Genomic DNA, 12667 nt, shown 5'->3' with positions numbered 1-12667 from the left:
CGATAAAACACGATGGTGCGAATTTCGTGAGAAAAAAGAAGTGGAATTGCGGAGTTGCTGCATATTACGAACGTCGTACAAACATGGAATCAAGTAAAAGCACAATCCGCAAAGCCACCTCTACGGGTCCACAAGCCTGATAAGGGGTTCATCGACCGGGATACTCGCTCTTTGGATGACGATATCGAATCGAAGGTCCGTAAGAGGAAACGCCTATACCATAAGTATCTTGTCAATAAGTCGAGAAAGCAATCAAAGGTACGCGCTGCGCGGTTACTCATGGAGAATTAGAGATACTCGACCACATTCATACACTCATCTGGTATGCTTTGCGGCAACACCTCGTGCAAGAGGGGTCAAATGGATCTACGTACAGTGGTTTGAATTCATCTACCGGAACCGAAGAGTAAAGTTGGAAGTGTGGCAGGTACATCAAAACCGCTGCGTAACTCTGTCTATGTTCATCAACAAAGCGCCACCTGGCCTCTCGCTACCCCACTTTGTTCTTGTTTTGTTTGCTGTCACGCCAGACTTCCAACATGCAGCACCCTACACACCGCTCTATGCAGATGACATTTTCCTAGCGCCTCACAACAAAGCTGATTTGGAGCAACTTGCCCAAAAGTGGAATGATCGTCTCATGCAACACGGTCTACTATACAACGGAATCTAAAGCAAAACAGGATTTTTAGCGATCGGCCCCAAGATAGCAGGCACTATTACTGTCAGTGATAGCGATCTGCCAAGAACTAAGCGATTTAAATATCGTGCATCAATGCTATCAGCCAATGGTGAACTGCGTTCAACTCGGATGAAGTGGTGTTTCACAATCCTTTTCTATAATCGATACATCAACGGACGTCTTAAACCTAAAATTTTTCGCAACATCGACCATCTTGTGGCCTCCTATCGTTAGCAACATTAATTGACTATCAAAGACAATGAACGGCGCCTTGCGATATTGATTAAAAAGAAGTTGCAACCAGTTGCGTAATGCGTTGTGATCACTCCGAAACGAGAACATTCTTGGTCGATATAGGATTATAACGATGGCGGAAAACTTCAGAGTGAGTAATTGGATGACTTGATCGCCGATGTCAAAGCGTGGAGTGCCTCTAAGAACGTCCACGAACAAAGAACTGTTCGTGGAATTAAATGTCTACAAAGCGGATAAGAAGCGATTACTAAAGAGGGAAAGTGCGGATGGGGTTATTACGTACGGAAAACAGACGAAATTCTCGAATCATATATCAGAGGTGGATAAAGGTCCTCAATATGTTTCACTACAATTTTAGATTTAAAATAATTTTATTAAAGCGAAATCGACTTATCAACGTACACAGCCCCGGAACTAGTTTATAAAACTCTTTCCATTTAACGATTTTTTAAGTATTTACAATAGTCTTTCCGATCGGAATTTATTTATGTGCATAATATACTAATCCAAGAGTCCAGTTTCTGATGGTACTTAATGCGGTCAGTAATCACTTTGTGAAGTAAAATACAATAAATAAAAGGTTACTAGTAAATTAAAAAAAAAATCGTTACATGCTAATCTGTTCTCGCCACTTTCTAATTTATTTCCTCCTGCCTCCACCACCAGCCAAGATCGATGCAATGCGGATGAAAATGTTCAATGTGTCCAGGTAGATAGAGATCGCTCTGGAATTTCAACATGGACATTTTATTCCTAGAAACATTACGAATGAAACAATAGAAACTTACGCATTAATCGGATCGTAAGGCCTAGCTGCATACAATGGATATGTTTCAGCTTTGCGAATTATTCGTTGTGTATCGTACAAAAGGAAGCCACTGAAGAGAAGGAGACCTCCGTACAAAGACATTGAGTAAAGACCTGTTGTACATTATTTAGTGTAAATAAGTGCAGTTTTTAGATACAATTAGGTTCCACGTATGCTTACCCGCGCCAAGAGCTGTGGTTGGGGGCAGAAACATTGAGCCAAGAGATGATGCGAACACGACTCCCAAACCGATTGCCAGTGGACCGCCCATGTAGAGGAATTTATCGCTTGGTGCACAAACAGCAACTGCCGACAGTCCTCCGACAACGCCAGCGGTGTAGCAAGCAGCTCGTGTGAGGATTGGTCCCCCAAGGAAGCACATTGGAGCAATTACAGCTCCTAGTATACCGCAATGTACAAGCCAAGCCAGTTGCTTAGTGCCAACCCCTTGTTCGTAGGGAATGCTACGAGTCACCATTCCACTCCCAATCATAGCAGCCATTGTTGCCATTATAGACTAAAGAAAACAACAAACAGTCAAATTGCAATTTATTGAATATTGTGAGAAGTCGCTCACCCAAAAACCATTCCTGGACACCAGACTCATCATACGCGGCGAGCGGAAAACTGCCACGGCACTTGCAGCTGAAATTAAAATTGATCCGCCGAAATAAGCGTAAGTACTACGAATTCTTTGCTTCACATGCTCCGGCCATAACCTGGGAAATGAATATTTGCGAAAGTTAGAATTGATCAAACGACTTGAAAATCAAATATCCTACATTGCATTATTCAGAGTGTTAGTCTGACTTCCAAGTCCGAGTCCATAGTAGCAAAGTGCGCCCAGTCCAAGCACTGAGCCGCCGGCAAGTGCTCCTTTCCCAATCGCAAATGCTGGAAGCAAAATAAATTAGTGATGCGTCAACTACCGCACTGCACTTTATTAGAATTTGCGTGATCCAAATAATGCATTGTGCATTGCAAATGAACAGCTTTGCCAAAAACAGCAACAATTTGCGGTGCGCTATTACGTATCTTGTCTTCTCTTTATAGTAAATAAAAAATATTTCTTGTTTATCGGTAATTACCATTTGGGCCTGCCGGTGCCAAAATCCTTTCCTTCAAGGTCGGTTTCTGCTTCAGTTGCGTTCGAATATAAGATCCGCGACTGTCTCTAGCAAATTGTCGTAGCAAAAGTGGCTGTTGACGAAAATTTACTTGAAAAGTGGTTTTGGCCAACGAAGTAGTCAAAACTGGCCGTCCTAATGCCACACGCAAAAGCATCTTCACTCAAATATTTACGTACGAAACAAATGAGCAACCTGGAAGTGCAATGAAAAATAGAAATTATGAAATTTCGAGAATAGGTCGAGGTACGAAATTTTCTAGAATCCCTAAACTTAGGATATGATTGCCAACAAGTCACCTTAATATTGGATCGAAAAGCCCGAATGGAAACACTTAATAACGCAAGCTGCAGCTACTCCAGATAAAAGTAACTGTAACGATCACTTCCAACTAATGCAATTTTGTGCTAAACTTGCAGAGCAAACCGCACGGCTAAAATGTATTTGACAGCTTTCAAATGATTTTATTTGTGAAATGTCAGTGGAATGTCGAAGACGGCGCAATAGCCCTAGGGTAGCGCCAGGCAAGAATGAAGTGGCGGGAACTTGAATTAGTACTCGCAATTACTACAAGAAATTTTCCTAAGACTCGCTTCCGTTTTCGTACAAAGCTTGCCGGACATTTTTTGATGTTTTTCACATAATCATACCTTTCACATCAGAATTTCTACTTTGCCACTACAATCTGAAATTCGGCATTTGTTATTTTTATTTCCCTCATGTTAATTTTATAAAACTTTTCAAGTGTACAGGGAATACTTGAAACGAACACATGTCAAGGAATGAGAAGATTCAAAAATGTAATGCACGGGTAAACATGAATATTGTCCAATAGAAATCTGAGAGACAATAATATGGCCGCCCGACGAATAGTGGTGAAGCATTGTACCATCCGGTATGTTATATACTTATAAATACCAACCGTCCAGTAAAACAAACTATATAATCATAATCGTTGGCGCCATCCATATTGGATCAGGGCCTTGAAAAGTGTTAGAGCACTTCATTCAAGACCGTAACGGTACACTTTAGGAGGCAATGCGGTCAGCATTAGGCTCGCCTGAGATTAATACCCTAATTTGACTCAGGTACTCATTCACAGTTGAGTCGACTGGGATCCGATGTCAACTCACGATACAAATCTCACTGTCACCAGTGAGTTTCGAACCGCGACCTTCCGTACAACGGCTTTGTGCTTTAACCACAAAAAAAACTATACCTATTGGAAATAATAGACACAATGATATAATTACAAGAAATAACTACGGTAGCAATTTACCCCTTGGGGGAATATAGTGCGTCAACCACACCTACGCGCCATCGATTGTGGTTATCGGAAATACGCTTTAGCTCCCCCAGAATTTTCCGATAATCCCATACTCGTCCTCTACTGTTTTGCGCCAAGTGCCCTTGGGGCAACTCATTCGTAGGCCATCTTGGGGGAGTGGGTTCCCATGCATGTGTGACCTTTCTACTGCCACCTCCGGTAAGGTTCCTCCTCTTCTGGATGACATAAAAATGCGGACGTGAACTATTGCTCCATGCAGAAGAGAAACTACTTTGGCCATCAGTGTAGTCAAACGGAATAAAGCCGCTGGGCTTGAAGGTCTCACTGCAGAGTTATTAGTCGCTGCCTCTGCTTCTACTGTAGATTTACTTCTTCCGCTGGTACGCAAATGCTGGGAATCAGAAACCTTTCTCAGAGAGTCGAAGAAGGAGATGACCTTTAAGATTGAGAATGAGAATAGACTTCCCGCTTTATTTTCTCTAATGTTGGAAAACATGTCTACAGTGCAATCTAACAAATATCTCAAAGACCGTCCTTGAAAAACAGCTGTTCTAAGGTTTTTTGTCTAACAAAACTTTATTAAAATCGATTCAATGTCTGTCTTCTGTCACACTCGGTTGAGCGGATTGTCATGAAATTGGTGAAAACATATGCTCCGTATGTCCCTTTACACAGCGAGTGGCGTCATTTGGTGTTGAGTTTGAAGGAGGCTCTTCATACATACGAAAGGAGGGTGTACATTTTTTTCACAGAATATGGTATGAAGGGACTCAATTAGTACTTTTCGTAACAGTAATGCATCTACGCGAAATCGAGACCTCAAAACACATTCCATTACAATACTTGCAGAAATGAAGTCAATAATAGTATATTATCATATTTTAGAAATTTCACCGAAAACCCCCCTTAAGTTCATCCTAGAAATACATTCAAGTATAATAATATAGAACATAATTCTAGAAAGTTTGAAAGCAATCTAACTATTATTAACAAACTTATAGAAAGCCAAACTTTCACGTAAGTTTATTGCTCTCTAAAGCGTCTATGACGTCATCGCCATATAAAGTGAATTTGTATGACAATTCAGTTTTCCTTTCTTAGCTTGTTAAAATTTTTTATGTGAAACAAAATCTCATTAAAATCGATTCAAAGTCAGTCTGTCCATCTGTATGTCAGCCAATCTGTCTGTATGTCACACTCGATTTACTCGGAAACAGAAGAAGAGGGGCTATCCGTACATGCGAAAGGAGGGTGCAACATTTTTCCACAGAATATGGTCATGGTGGGGTATCAAATAAGAGGACTCGATTAGCACTTTTTAAAACCGATCTTATTGCTTAGATTGGGAGAAACATAGTTGAGTGAGGGCTCAAAATGCGTGCCTCGAAAAGTCAAACAGGTCTCCTTCCCAGAAGCTATCCAGCCGAAAAATCTGAAGAAAATTCACAATGGTACCTCTAGGCCTCAAAATACATCCCATTTCGATAACTGTTTAAATAAAGTTAATAATATCATACAACCATGTTTTAGAAATTTACCCGAAAACCTCATTTAATTTCATTCTAGAAGTACAAGATTAAGGGATAATATAAGGCATAACACATCAATGAAGGCAAGACAAAATATATAGTGGTCTTCTATCTAGGGTCGAAAATCACAACCGATAAGAGCTACGATGATGAAATAGCCGCACGGTTGTTGGCTGCCCACAGAGTCTATTTCGGCTTACAAAAACTGTTCCACTCGAAACGTCTCAACATAGGGTCAGAGCTCTTACTGTACAAGACAATGATCTCGCCAGTCCTCATGTATTCCTCGGAAACTTGGGTTCTTAGCAAGAAGAATTGCGAACTCTTGGCCGCGTTCGAGAGAAGAATTCTCCGAAGAATTTTTGGCCCCCTACATGAGGATGGACGATTCCGTAGCCTATACAATGACGAAAACTATGAGCGATACCATGGCCGTCAGGTTGTGTAAAAAATCCGACTCAATAGGTTACGGTGGGCGGGTCACTTAATCCGTATGGATGAGGATAATCCCACCCGGAAATTCTATAAGGGCAATATCTATGGTAGAAAAAGAAGACGAGGCAGACCCTGCCTAAGATGGAGCGATGGCGTAGGCCAGGACGCCAGGCAGCTTTTAGGGATATCGAATTGGTGGACCTCGGCGCAAAACCGGGATGTCTGGAGTTCCTTATTAAGACAGGCCTAGACCGGATAGCGGTTGTTGCGCCGTTGATGATGATGATGATGATAACTTTAGTTTGAATTTGAATGAAATCCAGTTATTTTTAAAAAAGTTCTTGGCGTTGAAACTTTTCCATTTCATGAAAATTTATTGGTCTTTAAGAGGTGTATGACGTCACCATCATATAAAGTAAAGTTATATGAACGGCGAGGTCAACATTACAACTACATATCGTTTCTGAAAACGATATTTGTTTATTGGTTTATTATATTATCCCAGTAAAGTTTATGACACAAAGGATTCTTTTACATCCTCTAATCTAGAAAGCCTAGCCTCTAGGGTAGAAACATCACATTTGGGGTAGTGACGTAACTTGAGGTCATTATAAATGACCCATGTGTTCACGACGCCCGTCATTATCAAAAGATAAAAAAACTTCCTCCCACCACATAACCGATTTTCGATTTTGGTAAAGGCAGATATTTGTTTAGCCAAGTCGACGCCTCTCATTATCTCGCGATAAAATTTTATTCGGTTTGGACATGGAACTTGCATTTCTTCACCTGTTTTTAAGGTTTTGTGTAAAACAAAACCTTATTAAAATCAATTCATTGTCGGTCTGTCTGTCTGCATGTTACACACACTTTTCTCCAAAACGGCTAAATCGGTCGGAACTATGGGAACAATGAAATCCCACGCATTCAGGGAGTGCTGTTAATTTAGGTAGAGTTTAAAGGGGGCTCCCCATATATTTAAAGGGGGGATTCAAATAAATTTTTCACCGGATATAGTCGTGTAGGGTATCAAATGTCTCGATTAGTACTTTCCGCAACTGATATTAGTTTTGCCGTGAATTGCAAAGTGAGCGAGTGAGGAGTTAAAATGTAGGCACTCAAAGTGAGACAGGACTCATTTTCGGAAACTACCCAACCTAAAAATTTAAACAAAATCAAGGTGGTGAACTTAGATGAAATCTAGGCGTCAAAATATATATCCCATTCCGATATCTGCTCAAATAAGGTGAAAAAAGAACTAGGTTTTTTTCCTTATCCTGTAAATATTTTTATTTTTTCTGGCATACAATCGTATCGGCCTGCCTTAATAAACAACTCCAGGCATCCCGGTTTTGCGCCGAGGTCCACCAAATCGATATCCCTAAAAGCTGTCTGGTGTCCTGACCTACGTCATCGCTCCATCTCAGGCAGAATCTGCCTCGTCTTCTTTCCTACCATAGATATTGCCCTTATAGACTTTCCGGGCTGGATCATACTCATCCATACGGATTAAGTGGCCCGCCCACCGTAACCTATTGAGCCGGATTTTATACACAACCTGACGGTCATGGTATCGCTGACGTCATAATTAACGAGAATAATTGGCATTCGAATGAAATATTAAAATTCCATTCATGAAGAATCTACTTTTCTCCAGACCTTTTTAAGGATTTGTGTAAACACAAAACCTTATTAAAATCGGTTTACTGTCTGTCTGTCCGTCTGTTTGTCTGTCTGTCTGTCACAGGCATTTTTCTCGTAGACGGTTATAGCGATTGACATGAAATTTGGTAGAACTGTGAACACTCACACATACAGTGAGTGACATTCTTCTAAGTTGAATTTAAGGGGGGGGGGGGTCCCCATACCTGCAAAAGGGGGGTGTACATTTTTTTTTCATAGTCTTGTGGGGTATGAAATGAAAGGTCTCGGTTAGTACTTTTCGAAGCCGGTCTTAGTTTTGACTATAATGTAGAGCATGATCTTACCAAGTTTGGTGGAAATCGCACTGTTACTAACAAAGTTATAATACGTGAAAATTGTTGCTTCTTTGAAAATTGAAAACTATGAATGTCAATATCACCCGAAAGTGGATACCCTCACATAATATATGCATATATTACGTGCTACGTGCTAAGAAATACACAAAACCATTCGTGCCTGAAACGTCCAGCTTCCGGTTTCCCGACTTGTTTATATTTGCTGTAGGTTAAATTCTTCACATTTGCTAATAATATTAAACTCAGAGTTTGGAGCGTATTATCAATACAGGGCTCTTCATCAAATGATTTATTTAAATCGCTTTCTAAAAACTAAAGGGCAATGGAATTTTTGAATATGCGACACGGAGCTGCCATTCATTCGTCGCTCCTCACTTCTTCTTCTTTTTCTTCAGCCTTTGTCCCATTCACAAGCGGGGTCGGTTCGTCGTGATCGGTTTCACCATTTTATTTTATGAAACGCCTGATCTGGTTGTAATCGCGAGGCTTTTAAATCCCCATCCAGCGTATCAAGCCACGGTTGTTTCGACTGACTTTTTGGTTGCTTACCGTTGGCTTCGATGTTCAGACCAATATTGGCAAGTGAATTCTCGTTACGTGAATTTGGTGTGGAATGCCACTTCATCCAGGTCGCATTAATGCGTGAAGCAATTTCAAAACGCAGTTCTCCATTGACTGATAACATTGAGCCGAGATATTTAATTCGCTCAGTTGAGGCCAGATTATTGAAGCCGACCGCACTGAGCAATTTAAATATCTAGAGTCAATGCTGTCAGCCAATGGAGAACTGCGTTATGCTTCTCACATAGGGAAACACGAAACCTTTTATACCTGAAGCCTCAAGCTTCCTGCTTACCGTCTTGTTTATATTTTCGTGACAATTATCTAGTATTAAGACTTTTTTGGTGTCTTGCCATTTTGCGCATAGAAGTACAAATGATGTGCACTTAAACTGCATCCCCATACATGCAAAAGGGGGATGTTAATTTTTTTTTACCAAATATAGTCATGTGGGGTATCAAGTTAAAGGTCGGCTAGTTCTTTCTGCCATGAGGATGACATCCTATTCAGTATTCAATTTTCCTTGGATTCCTTGTTATGAAAGCGGTTATAATTCGTTTAGGTTTATGGGAAACAACGGTCGTGAGAAGCATGGAGCATTAAAGGGGGAATTGAGAGAACTGAATCCTGTTTTTGTGATTCCTTCTGATTCCCGGGTGCCAGTATAACTGTTTCGTTAAAGATATGAAGTTATCTTACAACATGGAAAAGATGGGATGATGGCAGAAGAGGACTCCGGAACGGACGAATCTGGGATATTTCCTTAGACGGCGTCGTTCAGTACAAAAGATCAAAAGATATTTTCGAGCTTGAAGAATTGTTTTGTAAAGAGAAAGTTCTTGTGTCCGGTAAATGTCTGTTCCTGTGTCAGATATTAGACAGACTAAAAATTAGTATTTTTCACTTTTTTTCTATTTTTTGACATATTTATATGATTTTTCGGTTTAAAACTAAATTTTTGGGGGTAAATCAGACTTTTCTCTGAAATTACGCCCTTCTTATTGATGGATATGATTTTCAAAATTTATTGCGAGGACAATAAAGAAGGTTGTCAATGGTTTGGCTTACTTTTAATTTAGGAGAGAACTACGTTTTATTTTTATTGATTTTTATATAAAAAATTCAGGTAATTACATTATTTTAATTCTAGCTTCGTTATTATTTATCCCCCTCCCCCCTTCCATCATACCTCATTTTAAAGGTCTTCCCAGGCATTTAAAAAGAGCATCAGATCAATTCCCACCAAAAGTTACTGTTTTTCTGTTATTTGACCTTGAAAGTATTAATTTTCTTTTAGATATTAGGAATTTACGGGTAGCGAACTATTACTCCGTCCATATTGCACCCACAAAAAATAAAAAGATTTGTTCTTTTTGTTATTTGATATGCTGTTTCTGCTTCGTACCATTTCTACATCAAATGCATGGTTTTCGAGTTCTTTGCATGCAACCGTTGAAAAATATGCATTCTTTCGATGAAAAAACGACATGTTTGAATATGAATAATTTGAAAACTACTACCTGCACGAAAAATTTTCACCAAACATTTTTGCTTAGAATTGGCCATTTAATCGATTTCTGTGTCTATTTCGAAAAAAAATCCGCCCCGGGTGTGCCATCGACACTATATAAATTTTGTTTCTAATGTCACCTTCTACTGCCACCTCAAGCTTCATATCAATCGGTTTTGACTGAAAAAATTTGAGGTCGCACCCGATTTTCAGCTTTAATGACTGGACTATGTGTGTGGTATTTAAGTAGATCCCCATAAAAGCAGAGCGGATTAGTTTCGCAGAAAGATTTCCAAGTCTAGCGGCTTTACTTGGTTTGAGCACGTTAATGTTAAAGATAATTTAGCTTCTGTTTGCATAGACGGGCAACTTCACCCGCACCTTTTTGCTGGCAGCCACTACGCATTAATATTATCGGGCGGGTTGATTTGAATTTACACTGCTGAATGACAGTCTGATCACAGAGATGATCTGCATTGAATGTGGGAGGCAGACAGTATGTCTCCCAGCGAGCAGACGCATTAGCGATATGCAAACAAAGATAAGCGGCTATTATGTTAGGTGATGCTCTTTTTCGAGGCTGACATCCGCACCGCTTTTGTAATGTATTAGATTAGTATTAGATATTTGCTGATCAACTGGACCCAACTGACTTTATGGTAGACCATAAGCTCAAAAAGTATACCGCCGATGAAGAGGTGGTGAAAGTTGCGAACTCCTCACCGTTCTTGTTACGGTCATCAGGACCATTCGACCCCATCATATGCCTGGATTTGCGTCTGCCATAACTATGCTTTGCAGAATGCAAGAGCGCAGTGCTGTAAGAAGGAGAGGAGTACTTTCCATAGTCCCACCATCCGTCTTCGCTTAGACCCAAAATGTCCAGCTTGTAACGACGAAATGCTCGCTCTCGTTAGAAAAAGCGAGCAATTTGGGGCCCTCTAGTTTTTATATACTTCGGTTTGTCGCATATAGTCTGCCCAGCTTCCTAGATTTTTATATAAATGTATAAAATATGATACATTTTGCACATTTCACCACGTTTCTCCCTTGGAACTTGATGTGCCAACAACTCTCCAAGTATTGAACCAAGCTCATATGCACAAATCAGAATCCAGGAGATGATTTCATAAATAACTTCAGTTTGTATATCATACCCGCTAGGAATATGAAACAACGAAAAATATAAATAGTTACCATTCACCCCCTGCGTAGTCCGCAATGCAATTGTCGCTCCTCCGTAAAGTGTGACCTATCTGCCTCTCCGGTCTTCCGATTACAGTGCGTGCATGGGTGGCAGTTCTTCGTTTGAGATAGTGTCAGGCCAGCGCACTCCGATGACATGACGCAAACAGATATTGACGAAAGTTTGGAGCTTTTGAGTAACAGTCGAGTTTCCTTGTGCTACTCCCATATATCAACGCAGAAAGAACACTAGCACAGAACATTCTGAACTTGATCTTGGTGTGAGATAACTGCATTTCCACATTTTACATAGAGTAGTGAAAGCGGGTCCAGTGTTGCTAATAATTCGAGCAACGTCCACAAGAGAAGGAACCTCACTGGATATGATACGACTAAGAACCCTAATGAAATATTTCTTCCACCTCTTCAGTTGTTCATCATGGTGGATCAGAAGTCGACCGTTACTTTCTTCACAGGACTAGCACCTTCCAATTCCCTGACCAGCATAATCGAAAATTCTCTATTGTCACGGCATACACTACCCTGAATTTCTCGGGTTTTCGCTAGGAATCGGAGTTTGAGCGTGCTACGTCCGCCATCAGCCAGAAGCGGTCAGTGGAGCCTTCAAAACCTTCTGTTCATTGATCCGTTTCCACGATTCCGCAATCAGCCAGATCCTATGACACCCCTTCGGGACGTGACCGAAGACCTGTGACCCGACACCCGAAAAAGAACACTTTTGATGACGGTCCAATGCTCGGTGATATTCTCAGGCGGGTTACTCAGTATATCTGCCGTTCGATCAGTAAGATAGCTTTCCCACAAGCCATATGACGTTGAAATTAGGAGGTCGCAGCTCTTCAACCCTGCAAGAAATAGCGGACACAATACGCGAACGAACGTAAGCGACCATCAGATGCAGATCCTTTTCGAGGCCGATGTCAGCACCTCTCTTGTTACGGATATCCAGAAGACAACTCCTAAATCTACTGCTGATTGCGAAGTGGTGAATCTGATTGCGAGTACGGCGCCACTCTTAGTTACGAACAAAATACAGTTACCACAAATACGAATGCAAGTATTTATATTTACAATGTATTTACACTATTTACATAACGCTACTGGATTTCATAAGGCATAACGCGACTACCTCCTGGCCTGTGGACCCTGAACCTGTACCCGATAATCGCTTCCCCTATACCCCTATAAAATCTAAAGGACAACAAATTTCGCTTTGAAATTTCGGTTACGAAGGTATGGCGAAAGTCAACCCCCACGTGTTCAGAA

At 40.7% G+C, this 12667-nt stretch overlaps 1 protein-coding gene across 3 annotated transcripts; it reads right to left on the bottom strand.

Moving 5' to 3' along the window:
- Positions 1 to 1289: 1289 nt before the first annotated feature.
- On the bottom strand, positions 1290 to 3347 carry LOC119652594 (growth hormone-inducible transmembrane protein). Of its 3 annotated transcripts, XM_038056820.1 has the most exons (8): positions 3172 to 3346; positions 2834 to 3067; positions 2528 to 2639; positions 2323 to 2464; positions 1926 to 2262; positions 1726 to 1858; positions 1549 to 1662; positions 1290 to 1487 (listed from the first exon to the last, which is right to left on the bottom strand). In XM_038056820.1, exons 2-7 carry the CDS (start codon positions 3027 to 3029, stop codon positions 1578 to 1580), a joined length of 1005 nt encoding a protein of 334 aa, XP_037912748.1. In that variant the 5' UTR covers positions 3030 to 3067; positions 3172 to 3346; the 3' UTR covers positions 1290 to 1487; positions 1549 to 1577. The 3 variants fall into 3 exon arrangements, with proteins under 3 accessions (XP_037912748.1, XP_037912747.1, XP_037912749.1); XM_038056819.1 differs by having other exon boundaries at positions 1290 to 1662; positions 3172 to 3347; XM_038056821.1 differs by having other exon boundaries at positions 1290 to 1662; positions 3290 to 3312.
- Positions 3348 to 12667: the final 9320 nt, after the last annotated feature.

This window comes from Hermetia illucens, chromosome 3 (assembly GCF_905115235.1).
Source record: "Hermetia illucens chromosome 3, iHerIll2.2.curated.20191125, whole genome shotgun sequence".
NCBI classification, from domain to species: domain Eukaryota; kingdom Metazoa; phylum Arthropoda; class Insecta; order Diptera; family Stratiomyidae; genus Hermetia; species Hermetia illucens.
Note: the sequence above shows the minus strand (reverse complement) of the source record. Positions and strands in the feature narration are given on the sequence as shown.